At 43.2% G+C, this 22,653-nt stretch overlaps 1 protein-coding gene across 1 annotated transcript; it reads right to left on the bottom strand.

Moving 5' to 3' along the window:
- Window positions 1–212: 212 nt before the first annotated feature.
- Window positions 213–22,437, bottom strand: LOC125307233 (protein unc-13 homolog B). Its single transcript, XM_048263094.1, has 10 exons — window positions 22,350–22,437; window positions 18,805–18,893; window positions 18,207–18,347; window positions 17,476–17,599; window positions 16,806–16,865; window positions 13,011–13,091; window positions 10,724–10,871; window positions 3,928–4,020; window positions 2,470–2,629; window positions 213–1,690 (listed from the first exon to the last, which is right to left on the bottom strand). The coding sequence occupies exons 3-10, from the start codon at window positions 18,311–18,313 to the stop codon at window positions 1,393–1,395; spliced, it is 1,071 nt and encodes a 356-aa protein (XP_048119051.1). The 5' UTR covers window positions 18,314–18,347; window positions 18,805–18,893; window positions 22,350–22,437; the 3' UTR covers window positions 213–1,392.
- Between the last annotated feature and the right edge of the window lie 216 nt (window positions 22,438–22,653).

Here is a 22,653-nt window from a genome sequence, read left to right as displayed (position 1 = left end):
TTTGCGGACAAACTCCAAGTGCTTCTAATGGTACTCAATAATAATGCACATAAAATTAACAAACATAAACCATATATTTTGAACTACAAAGACATACAGTATGTGGGTAATCCCAAACCTTCCCTGATTGTGAAATTACCCTATACGACCTCAATGCAATCTTTGATTTATGTGTCGTAATCTTTCGGGCATACATAAAAATGACAACCTCATACAATTTATCACTAAGTATATTTACATGACATACAATTCGCCATCAGTGCAATACATAGGAATGTTGCATAATTACCAAACGTTAAACTCTTTCCATTGTAAAGAAAATAAATGAAATGACAGAAGCTGATATAACTTGTATGTAAAGCAACATTTACAACTCTCAGATTGGTTAACAGCTTCACATAACTCTCCAAAATAAAACTTTATAAATCACCCCATCACCACTTGGATATGTAGCTTTGAAAAAAAATCCTTATAGCACATGTACATATATATTTTTCATACAGGTAATGGATTGCTTTTTTTGTACAAACATTTTATATAACTTTGGCAGTTTCTCAGGAACAAAGTTATTTCCTATATGAAACGACAATATCAAACCGTCAGCAATGTTATGTAAGCCCGCCTTCCAAAGCTCGTGTTCACAGTGATAATTCAGAAGGGCTGGAAGCCAATGACTGAAAAAAACACACATAAAATATGGCATTAAAGAAAAGACTGTTCCACCCTTTTTTCAACTGATAGCACAAGAGGCTGTCTTCATTGTTGTCAATGGTTATAAAATTACAAACACCTATGAAGTCTGAAATAGCAGTCATCGCCGTTTAAAAAATGGTCTCTTTTTTAAGGGTTGGCTCAAAATACAAAGAACTGGAGGGCGCAGGCTCATGACCTTTGCCGTGGTCACTGTGAACTCATGGGAGAGACATGGTCGAACACAGGACATGCACAACCAGTGTTGTGTGAAGGAATGTGTAACGAACTGGTGCAAATGAGAGGACTTAAAGAGTAAAACGCTACACGGCCAAAGAGAATGATTATACACTGGACAAATCAAGCAAATTTTGAAAAGATACCAAGTTCGCCATAGTTTTATATCGTTCTGTTTTAGTTCTTTTTTAAACTCTGGTTTGGCACTTTATCTGAACAAATTTCTGTTCAAAAAGACTAATGTCTTACAAAAATGTACCGAATGTCCCTTGAACGTAACTTGTAGAATATAGTACTTAACAGTGAGCATACATTAGGTAAACACTTGTACGTACTGTAGTTTAAAATGAACATTCCAACAGATGTTTTACGCACATGCACAAAAACAAACAACACAACTCCTTGGGCCAGCTGGGATGTCCGTCTGATGCCCCTCCCCTGCTTTCCGTCGCTGCATGTTTCACTTTATTTTTTTGCCTCCGTCACCTCCTCGGCAGACCTTGTGTCGGACTTGAGCCGCACAAACTCTTTAGCCACCTCATCGTTGGTCCTCTGAGAGAGTATCCTCATGATGGTCAGGCCGGTTTCATCCATGGAGACGTTCTTGACTAGAGGGCAGAGGACGGGCAGGCTTCCCTTGTCAGCCAGCTCCCGTAGCTGGATAACGGCCATGCCAACGATTCGATCCTCCCGGGCGAAGCAGTAGTCCTTCACAGAGACGTGAAGCTCATAGGTCTCTGGACCGTGTTCATTGCTCAGTACACTTAAAAAGAAAGGCAAATAACAGTGAGTGGCTTTTACAAACTCATCCATATTAATAATCTTTTTTGTTTTCAATATGCTTTACAAATCCGGGGAGGTAATCTTCTTGCCAGATGGGCACTATAGGTTATGGTTTCCCCCTAATTACATGCCAGTCAGCAGATAGGAGTTTGAGTCTGACATTTAGAAAAAATAAAGGGCCTTTCCAGTGAGAGGGGGGGGAGCCAGTCAATGCATTTCTTAGCAGATGAGGGGTGAATGCCTTCACTGGGAAGCACAAAGACATCCTTTATGGCAAGCCAACCTTTCTGTAAGCTGCTTCCCAAAGATCCCTCGGCTCTAATTGCCTCTTATGCGTCAAGTGAGACTGTCAGGGGTGAATCTATATGCAGACAGACCAGGCATTGATCCCTCAGCACTATTAGCAGACACCATATATGATCCTTCTAGCTTGTTTGGCAGAGACAGAGCATGCGTGAGGGAGTGTGGAGGAGTTGAGGCATATTTCATCAGACTTACTGCTCCATTCTGCTTAATTATGCATCAAGACAGGGATGCACAGTCAACGCTTTCACAGTAAGTTATGCACACCACCTTTTTGGTGACATGCATTGTTGTTCATCAGCCTTGTCCACAAATTCACACCAATTTAGATGAATTTTACTAGTGAACAGTGGGTTTTATTTACAAGAGAGGAAAAATGGTCCCTCGAGCAGTGGACACAAAAGGTATGGGTGACCACATTGAATTTGTATTTGGAACTTGTAGGAAAGGACTTACTATTGGAATGTTTCATTGTACTTGGGGGACCAGTTGTTGTTCTTGGTTTTGGTGCTGAACTTGCGTTTCTTGTCAGCGAGGTGTGGCCCAATGGCGTTGACTTCTACGAACGGCCGGAACATGGCGCTGGTCTTCCAGCTGAGGTTGTTCACTCCCACCACTGCAGGGCACAGAGAAGGACAGGCGGTGAGCACAGGCAACCCTCCACACGCATGGTGACTCACACGTGCCTCCCCTAACTGCTGCCATGAGCTACACTGTGGCAGTCTCACAGACATTCTGTTCAGCTCTGTCCCACTTATACTGCTTTATAATGTACAAAATGTCCATGACTGAGAAAAGGACTGCAGCCAAGGGACAGCCAATGCAATCTAAGAACTCTTGGGGATGCAGGGCCCACATCAAACTGTCCTCAGAGCCCGGGGAACATGTGTCCGTGGGGCTACAAACAGCTATAAGGGAGGCAGTGCTCTTCCGAGAGTCTGGTCAGGTTGTGAGGTGAGTACCGGGAAGTGTGAATGCATTTGGAGGTGAGTGCAAGTTTACTGGCTCTAAGGTCATCCAACTCAGACTGAATGTCCATGTGTAGCTCAGCTAAAAACAATCCTCCTCCTTAATGCTGATTTTTTTAGGTACATTAGATCAATGAGTAGGATGAAGGATGGACTTAATGAGGCTTCTTAATATACCTTCTTTTAATGGCATTGTTATTGGAACAGTGCTCTATAAATGCTACAACTCTTGGGTCATTAAGGAACACAGTTGTGTTTAATCACGACTGTGGGCCAATAATGACTGGGCTAATCCCCCTTCTTGCACATCTCTCAGTGAGTTGGAGCACAGAAACAAAACATTAGTTAGTCTACATGTCATCTCTACAAAAAGCTCCAAACACTATCAGGCTGTGTTGTAAGAAAATGAGAAAACGCTCACCACGTGATTTTATGAAACTTTTGCCTTTATGCACTTTTGCACTAATCAAATGCATCAATGGACCATTGATAATTTTGCTGTAAACTGTAATGGAAACGCAGCTAGTGATACTGTGCTGCGCAGGTACCTAATTCTATTGAACTTCTACTCAGCTGACATGACGGTTGTGACTGTTTGTGTGTGAATATAGGAATTGCACCTCACATACTGCAAGTTACTTTTCCGATACACATTCTAAAAGTGTCCTCCTTATTCTTATCAAAATCACATGAAAAGGCAGTCTGCACACAGATGCAATGTAAATATTTCTCTTCTCATTTGAGTAAGTGCACATAAATATTTGTGGACAGAACTATTAATAGGTTTCCAGATACTTTGGAGAATATTTTAGAGAATGTAGGCTTGTGAGAGTGTGAATTTGTGAGTGCAGGTGTGTGTAATTGTCTCTGTGTGTGTGTGTGTGTGTGCGTGCGTGTGAGAGAGTGAGAGAGGAAGAGGTGCTTTCCACAGGATGCCCAGACTTACCCTTCACGTTGACTTTGTGCTCCCCCGTGCCTGGATGAGAGACGAGATCCACTTGCATGGACACCTCCCCCACTGGTCCATCGGACGACTGACCTAGAGAGTTCCCAAAACATAAACAGAATCAATCAAACACAGAGACCGTGTGCATCTCCTTTCAGGATGATTGCAAAAACACTTGCTTTGAATAAGGGACAGAAACAAGAGGGCCCTTGAAATCACTGCTCAGTGACTGAGAAAATAGACCTAGGAATATAAACTCCACTTGACTTCCTCCCTTGAAGAGCCATTTTAAAGATGAGCCGTTCAAGTAGGAGTTCCTGTGTTTTCACTGTTTCATTTCAATTATGTATGTATTGCTAGTTTATAATGAAAACTAAATAAAAAACACCCTCATCTAAAACACACACACACACACACACACACACACACACACACACACACACATCAAGCCAAGCAAACCAACTAAGCATTAGGCAACAGTAGTCTGTGCTGAATAGTGTGTATTTCCAGCTATTTAACCAAGTGAGCATAGAGCAAGCAGATCCCCAGGCCTGATCCTGGTGTAGACCAATGACTTGTTGTTAGTCCCCAGTAGTCCCATCAGAAGCTTGTCGTGCAGCGTTATTAATGTCCAAACATGCACCATGGGGAAATTGCAGACAGATGTGTGCTATCTTCCTCACAGGATAAATGACTGTGTTTATTTGCCACTTAATCAATAATTGCCAAAACACCCAGCACTTATTAACGCACATGATGAAAGAACGGGAGAACCTGATTTATGGTAATGACACCTGATTAGAGAAGGACTGTGAGAAATAACCCCAACTAACAATTATGTGGCAAGCAAACACAAACCATCTGTAGCCGGCCAATAAAAGGCAGTGCCTATGTTTGACTTCAAGGCATTGGATTAAGTGGAAGCCATGCTGAGCTAGGAGCAAGCTGTGAAACTCCTAAATACATTCCACTAGTGCTGATATACTACACAGGTAGGGAAATAGCTCACTCCCATCCATCAAGTGATCAGCGCTTATGCACTACACAAATGATGTACCGTGCTGAAAATGATGTCGCTCTCAGACTGCAGCAAATGGTGTCAGGCTCGTTCAAAAAATCTATAGCAAGCGATCATAAGCGATCGGAATACATTAGTGTGGACAGATGTGACGTGGCAGAGAGGAGAAAAAGGTTTCCATCTGACATATGCGACTCATGTTGCCAAGCCATGTCCAGTGGGGGGTGGGGCACTGGAGCTGAGTGAGTGTGTGTGTGTGTGCCCACGGACGCAGATAGCCTACATGGCTTGAAAGGAGCAATTAGGCTTGACATTTTTTCAGATTCTCTTTCATCACTAATCTGGAGGTGTGCGCCCAAATATAATTCAACTACGAGTGACCATTAGTCTCACACCAAATTAAATCTCAGCCATTGTGTTTTATAGCCAGTTACATATGATATGAATCATTTTACCATGAGGAGATGGTCTTGAGTAATATATGAGTAAGCAGACATACTGATATACTGCTATAGTTATACCATCTACACCGACCTACTGATTTTACCGCACAGGTGGACAATTACTGTAATGATGAAGCTGTAATATTATACTGATTGATGAAAAAAGTCTTGCCATAACAAATCTCTGGAGGGAGAACAAAAGCAGTTCAGCCCTGGAGCCATAAGTCAAGTAAAATTGACCTAGTGTTAATGCACAATGGCGTAATGACCACTTTGACACAAAAGTCCATTCAAAATGGCTGCATAATATTGACATTGTAAAATTCACTTAACTTGTGTCAACAAAAGGTTATGAAAGACATATATGTGAGGGGAATATGAAGCCTTGAGATGGCATACAGTGTGCCTTAAGTGTTTATGTAGAAATGTGCATTTCAAATCAAATTGAATTGAATTGTTCTAACTGCACAAGTAATGACTCCCATTAATCAAACTTAAAATAAATGATTAAATTTGGATGCAAGAACACATACTGCCAGTTGATGCTAAAACATTATTACTGTCTCAAATTCCTGAAGCTACAATAATTATTTGTTCAACTACACTCACATATTGAAACATTCATTTCAGAAAAGGCCTAAAAAATGTCTAAAGCAACAGCCCATTCAATACTGTATGTCCGTTCAATATGTTAGGCAGAGTTCTTTTGTTCAAGTCATTTGTTATTAGTCAAAATAACCATATCTCTGTACAGCATTAAAACAATAGCCTGGCTTATAAGAAGTGACTTTACTATTCTGCCAGAACCAGATTTGGTGACAGTGTATCTTTCCAAATTGTGAAGACTTAACTTTCACTCATGTCCATCACAAACACATATTCTATGTATGTAGGATTTGGTCAGAGAATTCTGCATTCCTCTTTGTGGAAGATTCTAATTATTTTGAAACACAGTTCCCTAAATGGTTATTATATGTGCCTCATTCAAATTAAAAATGATATTTGTGTGAATAAACCATAGACTGTAAACATGTCAGTGTGGATAATATAGGGACAAGCCTCAGTTGTGATACTTCTGTGCAAACATTTATGATTCTTTCTACCTACTGAAGAACAGAATGCATCTGATGTCTTAAACAGTTTGCTAACTTACAGTAGTCAATGAAAGAGAGGCTGGGGAATGGTGAAACATTCCACCCTGCAGGGCACTACGCTCAATAGCACTATGACCTGGCCTTTCCTGGTACACATTTTTCACCTGAAACAAGTGGCGAAGGTCTTTGACACAATTCCAACAGGAAAGGCCCACATTTTTACTATGCACACCTTCATACCCTCTGATATTTAGGAAAAAAAGTCACAGATCGATGAGGCAACTGGATAAGGGGGTGGGTTTTGGCCATTGTAGTTTTAATCAAAACTGGTCTAGACAGTTACTCAATTTTCAGTCCAAAGGTAGCACTGATATAAATGATACCAGTGATGAAGGCAGAATTATTCGCTCTCAAATAGAAACATTCATATTTCTGCAAATTGGAGCCTATAGTAAGAATGGATTTGGGGACGGGCATTACCTCACAACATTCACAAAGTGAGAATATGGACAAATACAGCATACTCTGACACAAAACCAAAGCCAGTGCTGCCTTGTCTAGGATTTACATTTCCACCAAAGAATAGCGTTGTGCGTCATACTGATGTGTGTCTAACAAACTTTTAAGGATGCATTAAAAGCTGACGTCAGTGATTCAAAAATGATGTCAAGAGACTTGAAGGCATGACTAACAAAGAGACCTGAGCAGCTCCTGCATCCTAAAAGGCGCATTCAAACAGAACACGTATACAAGCTCTCTGACAACAAAGAGGGGAATGCACAGAGGAGGCCCAAATCCCCAATCCTCAGGCGTAACATGATCAAGGCTAAACATGATATGTCACCTCAAGTAGAGCACACAAAGGGGTCCTACCAAACAAAGAAACTTTTACATAACCTCTGAGCCACATATTCTTTTCTCTATGAGTCACTGAATCACAACACACTTTGCAAATATGCTACATCTCAAATTGTGTATCACAACGGTTACAGAAAAATCCCTTTTTACGCTTTCTCTCATTTTCTGGGTGACTTAGTGCTGTGCTACACAGTGCTGTGTACAGAGAGCATTGTAGTTCTGCGAATGGCGATTAACACTAAATGGAATAGGAAAACTCTGATTCAGTATGCAAAATACATCATGTTGCATTCAATACTATTTTGAAATAATAATGCAAAAAGAAATGCCTCTGCCCCTCGGCTTTTTTGAAAAAAATCAATGAAGCTGTCAGGACATAATAAATAGGCCCTAAGTGGTTTCCCCATGCCATTTCTGAGGTTAGCCCACTCCAGATAACACAACCTCCTCAAGACTGTTTTGTCATTTGTAACTCAGTGGATGTCCGCGTGACATCTCTGGCCATTTGTATGGATACTGCCCTTTTGTCCCGCCCGACATCCTGCAGTGTCACCGGACATGGGTGGCCAGACCTGCATAGTGCTGATTTGTTGTGAGAAGCTAAACAACAACGTCAGCCAAGTGGTCTCTGACAGGACATCAGAGGCATCAAGGTATCGAGTGCAGAAATGTGTTCCTTTGTGAGAGTCCCTCTCCACCTCAAGGTCAGCAAAGGACTAGAGTTGCGGTCCCCTCACAGAATTCATGTCCATGTCACCTTCAACTATACGCCTATAGAGTCCTGATCTGTGATAGATATGATAACTACTGTACCTAGCTCTAGTGGAGTGAATATGGTGATTGAGTTAATAATTTAATATAAACTTCATCTACATGATGAGAGGTGGAAATTCTTCAGTTTGAATCTGTCTGCAGCTGCTAGTAACCCTTGTGGTTTGGCTTTCTTATTTTTCTCCCATGACTTCAAAACAAGGAGCACATATATGCACGTGTCTGAACCATCTTTACTCCTTCAATACTCTTTAAAATGGGTGGACTAGACACAGGTTAATGCAAAGCACTGACAGGAGAAGGAAGTCAGTAAAACGCATATTCAATTTCATTTTCATGGCAAACTCAATGTGTGACTAACTAATGGTGTCAGACAGCAGCAAATGACTGTATGGTGTGTGCAAACGAGGGCCGTGCTCCTCCCAACGACTTCATTTGGTTGCTCACATGACAGAGATTAATGAGCTGGTAAGAATCAAATTTCAAACCAATATCAACCATGTTAGGGACCGTCTGAGCCGCACAACAGCCGGAACAATAGCTCATTTCTCAACCCTTGCACTTCGTCCCTACTGATAATGCACGGCTCAGCCATTCACTAATTAAGGAAAAAATGACTGCTTTTGAATTCCAGTATTTCTCATATTCAGAGAAAAGAGGAATAGACAGAAGAAAGTCTGTCTCCTGTTACTCCAAAATGCCCATTCTGGGTGCCCATACTGTACACTGTGGCAAATAAGAGACTTGTGTGCAGATAAGATTGGTTGAGTAGAGCCACATAAGCTTCCTGTATCTCCACTGGGTGCCTTCTGATATTTTCTGCCATGTTATGAGGAGAGAAAACAAGCTTTTCCAGAGATAAGCTTGAAAAAAATAAAAAGGGGATGACTTCATAAGTGGGTCAGCAAAATTTGTGGAGAGTGAATCGTTAGCACGCTGGACCCTGCGGGCAGAGTGCAAGTTTAAGGGCTGCAAAGGGCTTCATTCTACCTTGCACACGGCTGAGCACTGTTGTGACAGACACTATCACGAGAGAGAGAGAGAGAGAGAGAGAGAGAGATAGAGAGAAATGGAGAGAGAGAGAGAGAGAGAGAGAGAGAGAGAGAGAGGGAGGGAGAGACAGAGAAGAAGCAATTATTTCAATGACCACTTTGCGTTGTGATTTGGAGAGGAGCCAAACACGACACGGCTAGTGAGAAAGCGAGAGGTATGAGGCTCCTCTCCTCACAATGTATGTATCCTCTCTGCATCCCAAGGGGGGAGAGCCCCTCACACTCTGCCAATATAGGCCATTTATTTTCTCTGAGACAGAATCAATACCACACAGCTCCTCGCTGAAAACATGCTCTTCTGTAGGAGATTGCTCTAAAACTGTGGGACAAAGTGAGACCTCACTCCATAGTGACCCGACCAGCACTTCTTCTCCATCACAACATGCCCATTCACACAAGGGAGAATATACTGTATGCAAAAGATCTCCTCAACATGATAATGCAACTCAAATAAAAGCTTCCACTGCAGAAGACTGGCCTGAATATGCATGGCCCCCAGGAGTCTGTGTCAGGCTTGAATACAATCTTAGTTCACATCCTTTAAAAAGCTGTGTAGGAACTATTCCCACATGAGGGTGAATATAATTGATTTGTACCAGTGCTTGTTTGGGAGGCCATGGTTCAGGATAAACAATGCGGGTGTTTATGCAGTGTGTAGGCATTCAAATTACAAAAAGGAGAGAGAGCTACTGTTAAAATGCTCAAGGGGTCACAAGATAAAAATACGCAGGCTGCCTCATGAGGGATAAGCTGTATTAAGTTGGCCTAATCCAAAATTATAGTTCACTAGCTTGACTAATTTTGTCCAAAAAATTCTGAACTCCTTCCCTATACATCATAGTGAGGCATGTGCTGTAATTATGTGTGTGGGACAGTTTTCAACATGCCAAACTGCACAAGGAAATGCAGGACAATACAAAAACATTTTGAAATGCAGGACACACTTTCAAAGATTTTTTTACAAATCTTTGAAAGTCCATTTGTCACCTTCAGTGTCATGAACCATGAAAAATGACTACAAAACTCTACAATAATACCTCAGCAAAAGTGCCCAAAGTTGAATGGGCTTATATTAAAGGCACTGGACTTCAGGCCACTGGAGGAGATCCATGAGTGACATTCCCACAAGCAGAGTGATGGACAAGCATCCATCACTGCCTCCAGCCTGCAGTGAGCCCTGGCCTGGTGTGATGAACAACCCCACGCCCACAACTTGATAAATTATAAACATGCACAAAAGGAAAAGTACACAGGACTTGTGCTCCGACTGAGCCCAGTGCATAAAATAGTGTGACAAGCCCCTTAACCCTCTTATTTTCCCTTTACAGCAGGAGAATCAGGGGTGTTAAGGGGAAGGAGAAGTGTAATTAAATAGAGACGAGGCAATGAGAGAAAGGTCACCATCAAATTCCACAACAACCAGCCTGCACCACTAGTGTGCCTGTCTGAAGCTATACTCCTGAAATTTAAAAAAAACACTGCATAGGCACCACTTCACTGCGGATTTGAAGGATCTCTGTCACCAGCAGCTCTGTAAGTGAAGCCATGTAATGGGCTTACCTTGAGAGGTCTGGGTGCATATATATTTCTTGATCAAGGCATCTGTGGGTTGTGTGTAAAGGCTGAGAGCGTACTTCAAGGACTTCAGATCAGGGCTCTTCTCCAAAAATGTCTTCTTAAGACCATTACCACCCGCGTGGAAATATTGCTGGGGGGAAAAAAGAATTTATATATTAGACATGTGCAAATAATTCTTTTGGCCTGAATTCCAGGGAATAAATTCATCCATTACATCCAAACACTCTGAGGATTGTTAGACCACCTCGTACATCAACTTGTGCAAACAATATCCAAGATGTTAATGCTTCTCTCCATGGTCTAAATGAACTACTTAGGACATGTTGACTTTTGCGGGGACTGATGGGCTGGCAAATTGCACAGCGTGGCAGGCGTGACAACCATGTGCGCTGATTATCCCATCTGATTAAGAATGAGGGGGCTAGAGTTTCATGTCAAGTGGCGGATCCAGCTCCCGCTTTAAAAAGCCTGGCTGACGCGCTGTCACTTCCTGTCCCCAACCCCCACCCCCCCCCCCGCCTCCCCTCAGGCTTCAGCACTGCTAAGGAGAGGGCAGGCGCCGGGGGCCCTATTGGAATTCTGCTAGGGCTGGACGTCAATCTCAAGACCGCCACTATGCCTCACCACTCCACCCCTTAGCAATTACACCTTGCAAACAAAGACTCGCAATTACAGACAATGAGATAATTGCTTTCTGTCTGGTCCTTAATTTTTCCTGGCTAATGATGGATCCATGATACTGCTTGCCTTGCGGCTGTCTCTCTGGATTATACCATGCCATATCGATTGGACAGGAAGTTCTGTCACTTGATACTCTTTAGTAAAACGTGGCAGAGTAAACATGACAGAATAATTTGAGGCAGTGTGGTCTTAAGGAATTAGGAAAAGAGTTATACAAACAGTGGTAATTCAGTGAATCCTTGCCAATTGTGTGTGTTTAAGATTTTATCACACAAACACAACGAGGTAGTTGGCTTTGGTCTTGCAGAATTAGACCAATGAGTCCAAAAATGTCTTTCATCCCACTCAGTAATGAGCTGTTATTTCTTGACAATATATTTATAGTTTAGGCAATTAAGATGTGTGTATAGAAAACTTGAAAAACTTGATGACAAATATAAACTATTCCTGAGCATGTGGCTTGCTCTGGAGCCTGGCTCACTTAGCCACAGGACAGGAGCCTAAAGGCCAGCAGCAAGAGGTTCATTCAGGAGAACAAATGGTACACATAAAACAGGCAACATTAAAGCATAATCAGCCATGTGATAATACATGGGCTCAAATAACCATTGAGTTGAATGGGTCTTTCCTGTAGTTATTGCTATACTTAAGGTTTTATACTGTCTTTTGTCATTTTCTTATATGACATCCTTTATCTAGCTCTATATTCGACAGTGTGCAGTTTCACACCATATAGGCTGCGGGCAAAGAATGTTTAACTAAAACGGCATGCAGCCTTTTTAACTCTGACAGGCAAAATTCTCCTCAAGGCTTTTCGTAACTTCTTTAATTGGGTCTCCTGCCTGGAATACTGATGAAGTGAAAATCTCCACCATGATTGATCTAAAGAGGGAGGTGGTCTCCTTGGAGACACGAGAATCAATTTAAGTCTTGGAGGTTTCGTGGGGCTGCGCTCACACAGAACACAGCTTGGGCCAACTCCTGGCAGTTGCCGTCCAAATAATCTCCCCAATAATTACATGTGCACACCTGCCTGCGGATAGCAATAACAGCAGCATCTTACAACCACAGGGACGTTGGCCTCGCACATTTAGAGCAAGGTCAGGCCTCAAAAATACCCAGACCAATAAAACATACACAATGCAGCTGGGAAGCACGGCATGTGTGGGAGTGTGCATCTAACCTGAATCAAAATAAATGAGCAACCACACAATTTGAGCCTCATCAAAATACAGTACAGGTGGCTATCCAGAGTCATGTAATCATCTATTCTTGGGCCCACGCTTACACCTAAGTACAAAAATAGATTAACGGGGAGAGAAGTGTTGGCGGAGGAGCAGTTAGGAATGAGATGTTAATGACATAAACCAGAGAATGTTCTTCATTACAAACATGGCAGGCATTAAAGGAGCAAAAACGCTGGCTTCATGCATGCATGTGACTATCCGTCTGGGTAGGAGGTGCAGGTGAAGTGTGAAGTGTGTGCTCTCAGCCTGGACATGGAACGAGGGAGACAGACGGCTTGAGAAGGACAGATGGAGAGGGGAGTGATAGAGAGAGAGAGAGTGGGAGGGAGAAAAAGCAATACCTTGATTGTGGGAAGCACTAAATCCATGGCTGCACATTGGCGTGGTGTCAGGCTACGAGCCTCATCACGGATCACGTGTTCCTAACAGGAAGAGACACACACACACACACACACACACACACACACACACACACACACACACACACACACACACACACACACACACACCATCATCATTAGGTTCTAATCCAAGAAAATATATATAAAAAGAAATGTTACATATCATGGCATGGCATTAATCATGAATCACGATGCATAATTAACAATTTATGGGCACTTGAACATAAATGACCATATGTTTCGAGTATACAGTCTCTTACGGGCTGTTAGTAATCTCTGGCAATACAGTTGGCCTTCATGTGAAGCCACACAGCCTCCTGTGAAATAAGGAACTTAATAACTGCTGTCAATCAACTGCCACAGTCCTGTCAATCATCACACCTGACCATAGCACCCTCCAGCAGGGGAGAGAAAAGGGCAAGGAGCCCAAGACAGTGCAATGTTTCTGCTATACGCTATAACACCAGCTTTAATGCATGTTAGAAAATGGCTTTGCTAAAAGCCTTGCTCTTGGTCAAGCATTACGTAATGACATACAAATGTGTCAGCCCGTGTGTGTCTATAATGGAAGGAGGTCATACAGCTGTTGAAGGGAAAGCCTGATGTACAGCTACGGCTCTAATCCTTTATGATGTCATGGAGAACACTTTGCCTAATCTTCTTCTGGACTCCAGGATATCCACAGGAATTCACAGTCCAGGTTTTTTCCCCTTTCTTGTTTTTTTCTTTTAAGGGGGAACATATCCAGAGCAATTAGAATGAGGGTCTGAACTCTGTAAGCTCCAACAGGAACTGCACCGTATGATGATGAAACTGATGTTGAAAGTAATCCTTTGATCAGCGGATTGGGACGGATACAAGATGTGTTGGCTCCTTGGACAGTCGGGAGCTGGGTTTCAATCACTAGCCGGAAGTGTGGACAGGGATGAGATTTGGTTTCCGCACCATGCATCTCCAGATTGGTTTGTGGTGTGTGTCTGTGTGTGTGGGAGTGTGTGTGATTGTGTGTGTGTGTGTGTGTGTCTGTGTGTGTGGGAGTGTGTGTGATTGTGTGTGTGTGTGTGTGTGTGTCTGTGGTGAGGGTTGATACGGAAGAAGCTGTCCATCGATTTCTTTCACATTAAAGGTCACTTTTTTTTAAAGATCAGTTCCCATACAACAGTTTTAACGCTTTGTCGAAGTGTATTGATTAGGTGTTAACTCCCCCAGAATGTGCAGTGACGGGCCTGGGATTGGGAAGGGCCAGCCGTGCCCATTACTCTCTATTAAAGTCACAGCACAGTCACTGAGTTCACTAATAAGTCTGGAGACCAGGGCTTCTGAGCGCATGTACACACACAAACCTCTCATGCTTCACTGACCAAAGGAGCTTGATAAATTCCCCTTTTTGGAAAAGCAATTACGGCACATTCCGTAATTAGTGTTTCAACCCAGTGGCAAACTCATCATCTTCAACCTAATCAAATAGTGATATCAGCTGTGCTACAGAAAAACATTTTGATTTAGTATTGCTGGTATGCATTGAGAGTAAATAGTATAATTTAGTATTCTAAGAACTCTGCCAATTCAGTGGAAGGCATGCATATCTGTCTTCACCTCCCCCTTTCTTACGATTGCCAAAGGGTAAAGGTCCAGCACACCTTCAATATGCTAGACAAGTACCATATACATTACCACTTAGTTTGGCTTACTTCGCACTAATAACCCAACTTGTCTCATATTTTCCACTAAAGACTTAAAGTTCTGCTACTCTAGCCTTGGTCTGGTTCATTTCATTACTTTACACAAAAAAAGACTAAAAACTACCGTTTAACTTTTAACTACCAGACTACATCGAGCACATTACACTCCACCACTGCGTGCCATTGGTCACTCACTGGGGTTTCCTCCCGCTCTCCTCACCATAGATTGATGCTATTGCAACTAGCTGCAAGAGACATACAGAATACACATGAAGCACATCCATCCTTGAGCCCTTCTATCACTTCATGATCTGGGTACTTCTATACTGCACTCATGCAGCGTCTCTATGCACACTGTATAAGCAAGCTTAGTATGCTTAACTCTTATTAAGCTTAGTATGCTTAACTCACTTTCATACTCCTTTGCAATGACTGGATGCACTGAAAAAGCAGGCAGCAAAATGTCCAAAAAGTACCAAGTGCTCTACTCTTTTAGTCACCTTCTCCACTTGCAACCAGTTCTTCCTTTTTTCCTCCTCCTCCTCCTCCTCCTCCTCCTCCTCCTCCTCCTCACCCTCTCTGTCTCATCTACTGCAGTGAAACTGTATGTGGATTACTCCATGAAATTGATTATTAATACGATTATACCTCGTATCTGAAATGGAAATGGAAACTTCAAACCAGTAGGAATGTTCTTCTGCCCAGGAGTGTAAAGGACAGGTGTGATCAGACTCTAATCCCGTGCTGGGCAGGGAATGAGGAGCTGATAACCGACAGCGTCTGGGCTACTGTGTCTTAGCCTGCAATTATTGCCACTGAGATCCTCAATGGAGAAGCCGGCTGGTAATGACAGGACTGTAATGATGGCTGAGAGCGTCTCGATGCACTGCATAGACAAGAAAGAGGCTTTCAACAGGCAAGAAGCGACAGCAGGCTGCCAAGCCACCTGAGACCTGAGACTGTGTGCATCCTCTGAGGATAGTATGTACTCTCTCTGTTTTTGTCACAGACACTCTCTCTGTCTCTGTGTCTGTCTGTCTGTCTTCTCTCATTAACACAGACACAGTCACACACACACACACACACACACACACACACACACACACACACACACACACACACACACACACACACACACACATACAAACACACGCACACACACACACAGAGCTCTCTACAACCAGTGGAATGAACATGTGAACTGTGTGGAATGAACACAGTGGCTGTGCTGAGGTCCTATTTGTGCTGGGGCTATTTGATTGCCCAGCAGGAGTGTTGAGACGATGGGCTGAGGTTAAGTGATTCGGACTGACACAAAGATACAGTGTGTAGGGGAGAGGCTCAGAACTCCCTCTCCCTCCAATCACACTGGCACAGGAGATGATCAGAATGGCCAAAAGCCTCTGTGTCATTTTTCAGTCTACAAACGTTCCTTTCATTGCCTGCTCTCTCCATCTCTTTCTTCTCCTCTCTCTCCTCTCTCTCCTCCCTCTCTCTCTCTCTCTCTCTCTCTCTCTCTCTGGTCTGAACAGAGAGCAGTTAGTGCAGGGTCATATTCATCTCCACCAGGGCTCATCTCATCTGCCTTCTCGACTCTAAACACATTCAGTGGGGGCAGAAACAATCACTCCACTACCCTCCCAGTGTCTCACCTGTTGGGCTGAGCATGCCCCAGCTGCTGCCATCAAATCAAGCGTTTCATTTGAAATGCAGACGCTGGGAAGTGCAATTTTAATGCATATCTAATGTACTGCGTCCCTTAGATCACATAAGGCTATAAAACTGTCTCACTACAGAGACAAGATTTGGACTAGTGAATGGTAATGTGTTTACTTGATGTTGCCCATTTGGGTCAGTATCAGCGGGGATACTACAGTATGTAATATAGAAAAGGCAATTGGTTCACATGTACGGTTTTTAAACACACTCTGGATGCATTGCAATCCTACAGATACTTCTAGAACAGTAGAACAAATCGCTTCTAAAGATTCCAGTTTCTCACTTGGTAAGCACAATACACAGCAACACACAGCACGCAAAATACTCTCCTTACCTTCAGTTTTGATAATTGCCCCAAATCCTTTGCAGCACTAAATATCATCTGAGCTCCTTGCTGTTGTGAGAAAGAAAAAATAAATAAATACAAAAGGTGAACAATGATTCTTAATGACACAAACAAACAAAATAATTGCTAGAATAGTTCTGTGGTTTTGAGATTAAGAGGAACTCAGGCGCAGCATGAGCCTGAGCCATATCAGGGATTTTTTTTTTGTGTTGGTGAATTTTTTACAGCCCATTGGCATTCAATGTGCATAAGCTACGCCGGAATATTCTTAATGCAGGTGCGCAGGGCGCTGTCAGTGTTTAATGCACTGAACAAAGCGAGGCAGCTCCATCTGGGAGCGGCTGATAAAAGTGCAGCCGTTGCTTGAGAGGCTAAGCCTGCAGCCTGCGGGGCATCCTCGCCAGGCCTGTCAGTGCCATGTCTACCCCACAGGTAAAGAAAGACTTTTTCCTGAGGTGTTGCACGAGAAAGCACCCCAAACACTGTTTACTTCTTGGGCTATTGATGCTGGCTTCAAAGCAAGGCTCGGGTGAGGCCTTTACATAAATTGCTGCAATGAATCAGTGCAAGGCAATAGTGGGGGTGACACTTGATGGTAAATGTGAATGGTGGCACTGGCAGAGTGTGAATCTCAGAGACGCGGGGTGTGATGGCTCACACTCTGGTCCGTAAGCGGAGGCAAGACGATCTGCCTCTCGATGGTGTTCAGCACGATTTTCCAAAGCTCCTTCAAAACCCGCTTCAGCACTGTCTTCTCGCAGATCTTGGCAAACAGCATCAAGCTGTAAAAAAATAAATAAAAACAGCACAGTTCCCACTTTGTCAACATCCCACCACGAAGCCCGAATGATTGTCAGTGACAGCACTGTGGTTCTGAAGCTTCCGGTAGCAGTATTCAGTAATAAGCCAGGGTTCAGTAACCTCTGAGATGTGGTGCAGATGCAACTCCTTAAGCTCTTACGCTGCTACGTCATGGCTTAAGAGGTAGTGGTGGAGGGGGAGCAGTTGGGGCGGGTGACATACTGTACACAAAAGAGGATTTAGTATTGCATATGATTACGAGACCTGGGGATAATTCTCTGATGGCCTCAATGTTACTCTGATAAGAGACTGGAGGAAAAGTGGTAACAATGGCAGGCTTTTTTTACAGCGACTTCCAGAGTTATGTAATCACGCATACCATTTAGTGCTGGGCGTATCATTTTAATTTGAGGATTTACCAGAGCAAATGAAAAACAGTATATTAATGCTAATCTCAAATGTTGCTTGATTGGAGACTTTTGTCCATGCAATTTTGCTTCCTTCCTCATCATGCGTCACTGACATCATTTTAGGTGTGTGTGTGTGTGTGTGTGTGTGTGTGTGTGTGTGTGGAGGGGTGAAACGTACTTCTTGTCCAGTAGGTCCATAAGAGGCCTCAGAACAGTCTCAGCATCCATAGCAGCATTACTCTTGTTGCCCACGTTGCCTTTAATCTGCACCAGCTCCTGATTCATTTGCTTCACACAATCCTCTATGACCGGCTTGAAACTGTAGGTCAGACACAAGGAACACACCATTTATAAAAGTCTGTGTGTGTGTGTGTGTGTGTGTGTGTGTGTGTGTGTGTGTGTGTGTGTGTGTCTGTGTCTGTGTGTGTGTGTGTGTGTGTGTGTGTGTGTGTGTGTGTGTGTGTGTGTGTTTGTGTACTGATACAGCTTTTATGTTGTCCTTCTGGATTATCATCTTACCGGAAAACTCTCGACTATCTCTCATAATGTATACTCAAGGTGAGTGTCTGCTTCCTTTTTTATGGACACATACATCAAGTTAAAACACATTGTTTACTGAGATTTACTTAGCCATATTGTTGAGCTTTGCAAAGTACTTCATGTCTCTTTTAATTTATGTTTCAACAAGTCTACTGAGTGTGCGGAGAGCATCAGCACCGTGGCTGTCTGACATGGATGCTATCCAGGCTACAGAACACCGGCTAGCGTGAGCTCACCTGGAGCCGAAGACCCCGCTCAGCTGGTCCAACACGGTGTTGAGCTTGTTCTGGAGCTCCTTCAGCAGCTCACTGGCCTCCGCATCCAGCTGGGAGAGACAGAGAGAGTGAGAAAATGCTTCACAGACACACACACACACACACACACACACACAAACTGAACGGGAGACAACAATATGTTCATGTTAATCTGAGTGAGAGAGAGCCAAGACAGAGGAGGTGCTGAGGGGGGGGGGGGGTGGGGGGGAGGGAGGAGTGAGCAGGAGACCTTCCTGAGAAATAAACTCAAGCAGCTGCCTTGGCGCACAGATTGTTTTAGGTGATGGAAGTTCAGTGAGTGCTAGTGAACAATGCTTCCATCATTATCCAGGCCTGAATATTTTTTTCCAGCTACGGTATGTCTGTGCCACATGTTGGATGATGGGCAGAAACTGACAGCGTACCTTGATGCATTAAGAGCTTGTAGTAAAAATTCACATCTGCTAAGAAAAGTAACCCATGTCACAAAACAGCTCTCAAGAGCAACCTTTTATCTAACGTCTATCTGTCACACACATATAAAGAAACCCTGCCTTAAAGAGAAACAAACTGATTAACCAAATCATGGACATTACAATGACAAAATTATACAATCTAACCCAATCAAAGACCTAACATCCTCAGGCTGAAGAGAAGCTGGACCTTTATTTGATCTCATTCCTCTGACTCCTCTCTGCCCTTATTATTCACCCAAGTAGCCCCACCACCTCTGGAGCGCATGGCTGATCATTGCGGGTACGAGTCACGCTTTCACACATGTAATCTTCCGGCCAGTTTGGCTGCAGATTTGAAATATTGCTGCCGGTATGAAGTGTTGATAAAAGGCTTACAAACGTGTTCAATCACTGCAGTGCTATACCCTGAACAGGCAGAGTACAGCAATGCACCATTATTTAATGAGTTTGAGTGGGATGTGAGAAAAACATTATCTGTGGCGCAATAAGGTGTAGAGTCTGCTGTGTTTTTTCAGTAAGCCTTTCTCAAGGTGATTCTGTCAGGAGGTTCAATAGGGATAAAATATTAAATCCAAAGGAATTGCATCCAGTCTAACTAAAGGTGCATAAACAAATAGCAACCTCCCACATAGTTTGTGAAAAGGAGATATGCTGGAAAATATGCTACACCCTAAAGCATCTGCAAACATACAGTATATATTTGTGTGGGACTAGATTTGTGTGAGATTTGAATGTTGTATACTGTATACTGTAAATATATTGTATTGATACTGTAAATATAATACATTGATAAATAGGGCAATGGCCACTCATGAGTAGCAAAAGCTAAAGTCTGATAAAAATGTTTTCATCTCTCTGATATATAATTCATACTGAGGAAGACAGTGATCTTCTATGTCTATGTGAGGTCAGCTGGCCTCTTCAAGTGTGTGACCTCACACCAGAACTGGCTCTCATTCTCTGAAACCTCTACTGGCACTTCAGCTTGATGTGGCTACAGTACACCGCGGTTCAAATGGGGGTGTCACGTTCTGAATTCAGACCAAGAGGATGGTGGAGGAGGGGGGGCTGGGAAGATGCTGCTCTTGCTGAGCATGCCTCCGGAAGCGGCTGCCAAGGTCCTCATGCGTTACAAATCAGTGCACTGCATTCAAGTAAAAAATGGCCAAGCTAACAACATCCATACATTTCAGTGTTGTAGGGCCATGTTACATTGGCAACAATCATCCTGACTGCAGGGTGAAGTAAAGTATCTAAAATAGTATCATGCCCATTATAGCTCTTATATTTCAAATAATGTAGAATCATATGGAATGAGTTTTCTTTTTTGGCTATATTGCTTTTCCTTTCTCCCCCCCATATGCAATAATGTGCTTTGGTATACGTCCCTTACAGCTGTGCAGTACTATGTGGCTAAATTCAAAATAATGATTTTTGTGGGTGTGTAATACTGTATCCAGATAGGTTTGAATTGAGTTGATTTGACAGGAGGTAATTTCCATGTAAATGTTAACTGATATATTTACCAAATCACACCAGACGTGAAGTCAAAACAGTGTCAAATGATTTAAAACAGGATGGACATGGATATTTCATTGAAGAATAAACAATGTCAGTCATAGTCAGTCTTGTTAGCATAAAGCAGAAGGAATTTGCTCAGAAAGGCAGTGCAATGGTTTTCCAATTAGGGTTGTCCTGAGCAGTTAACTAAGAGAGGTCGCCTATATGTCGTCTATATGACCAAACACTGCATATATAGCAGGTTGGAGAGACACTAAAAGTATCCCTAACGACATGTCACATATCCTATAAAAATGTGTTCACCGCGGCGTGACGTAAGCAAGGTTATAGCTTCTAAAATATTAAGAGACAGCGGTCAAGAGAAGAGAGGATACCTGAAGCTAAAGGTGTGCGTTTGGCTCTAAGTGTTGGACCCAATTATAAAACTCTTACTCCCTTAAGACTGAATGGGATCATAAGGACAGTGGATAAAGAGAGGGGCAACACTTTGGCTTCAACTATCAGAGCAAAGTTTAAGTTCTGCAATTAATTTCCTGGACTGTTAGCGATCTGTTATTTATAATTTTGTGATAACACTTCTCCATAATTGCGTTTTTTCTTTGACTTTGCTAATTGCTTTGGGAACGCCATCCCTTCTACGGCTAAGTGTTTTACTGGAGAGTTTGGCTGCACAGAAAGTCTCTGCCTAAGCAGCAAGCTTTGATGTAAAGAAGATCTACAGTAGCTTCATTAATAAACCCCACTTCACAAGCTCCAAACTGCGCTTTCAGATTTATCACAAATGTTGAACCCATGGTTCTAAATCAATGATTTTCCACATGCATAATATAAGCAACTACAAAATAGTTGTCCATGTTTTGTGTGAGTCTGCAGTGGTGTGGTGTAAATTACAAAGCATTCCATTTGTGTCTGCAGTCAGGACGTGGCACGACGTGTGTGACAGCAGTGACACTCTCAGTGTGAGCTGTAGGCAGAATGGGGAACGTGTGCTAAGTGTGAGATAAGCTCATCAAACCCTGGCGGCAAACGTGTCAGGCTGCATTCTGTGACTGGGGTGAGGGAAAATGAGGAATGATGATCAAAACGGAGATCGAGCGCCACTGCATCTCCAAACTGGTGACACCCGCTGCTAAATTAGCCATTAGCGCTGTAGTGTGTTTGGACATGGGGGGTTGGAGGGGTGGCACAAAAAGACAAGCTATAAATAAAAGTGTGATTGGGCGTTTCAGATCCACCCAATCTGAAAGATGTTGAAAATGGCTTTGGCTTTCAGACAGGGAAAGTCAACAAAGTCTGGTGGCCCCCGTGCTTTTTGGAGCCTCTGAGAATGGTTGTTTTTGCAGCACACTTGGCACATGCCAAGTTATTTTAGCAGTTGTGACACATGCTCCTGACAGAGGTGAGAACAGAGGCATGGGGAAGCAGGAAGGGGGGGGGGTTGTGTGTGGGGGTGGCACAGGAGGCCAGGAGGGATGGGGAGGTGGCGTGCTTTCAGTGGCGATGGCGATGCAGGAGGGCCCGTTCACACACCTTGCAGAAGGCCACCACCCCTTCCTCCTGCCGCACACAGCACGGAGAGAACGGGAGACAGAAACAGACCACAGGAGACAGGCACTCATTTCACATTGGTTAGAAGGAAAGACAGACAGACGGACAGATAGACAGACAGACCAGAACACCAGACATGCAAACTTCATGTCACGAGGAGGGTTACTGCGATACTGTCAAGGACACAGGACGGGTGTTAGAGGTGAACAGACAGGGTTAGAGAGGACAGCATCCATCTATCTATTCAGCCAATGCTACAGGGGCCACCATCGGTCCCCCAGCAGAC

This window comes from Alosa alosa, chromosome 14 (genome assembly GCF_017589495.1).
Source record: "Alosa alosa isolate M-15738 ecotype Scorff River chromosome 14, AALO_Geno_1.1, whole genome shotgun sequence".
Lineage (NCBI taxonomy): Eukaryota > Metazoa > Chordata > Actinopteri > Clupeiformes > Clupeidae > Alosa > Alosa alosa.
Note: the sequence above shows the minus strand (reverse complement) of the source record. Positions and strands in the feature narration are given on the sequence as shown.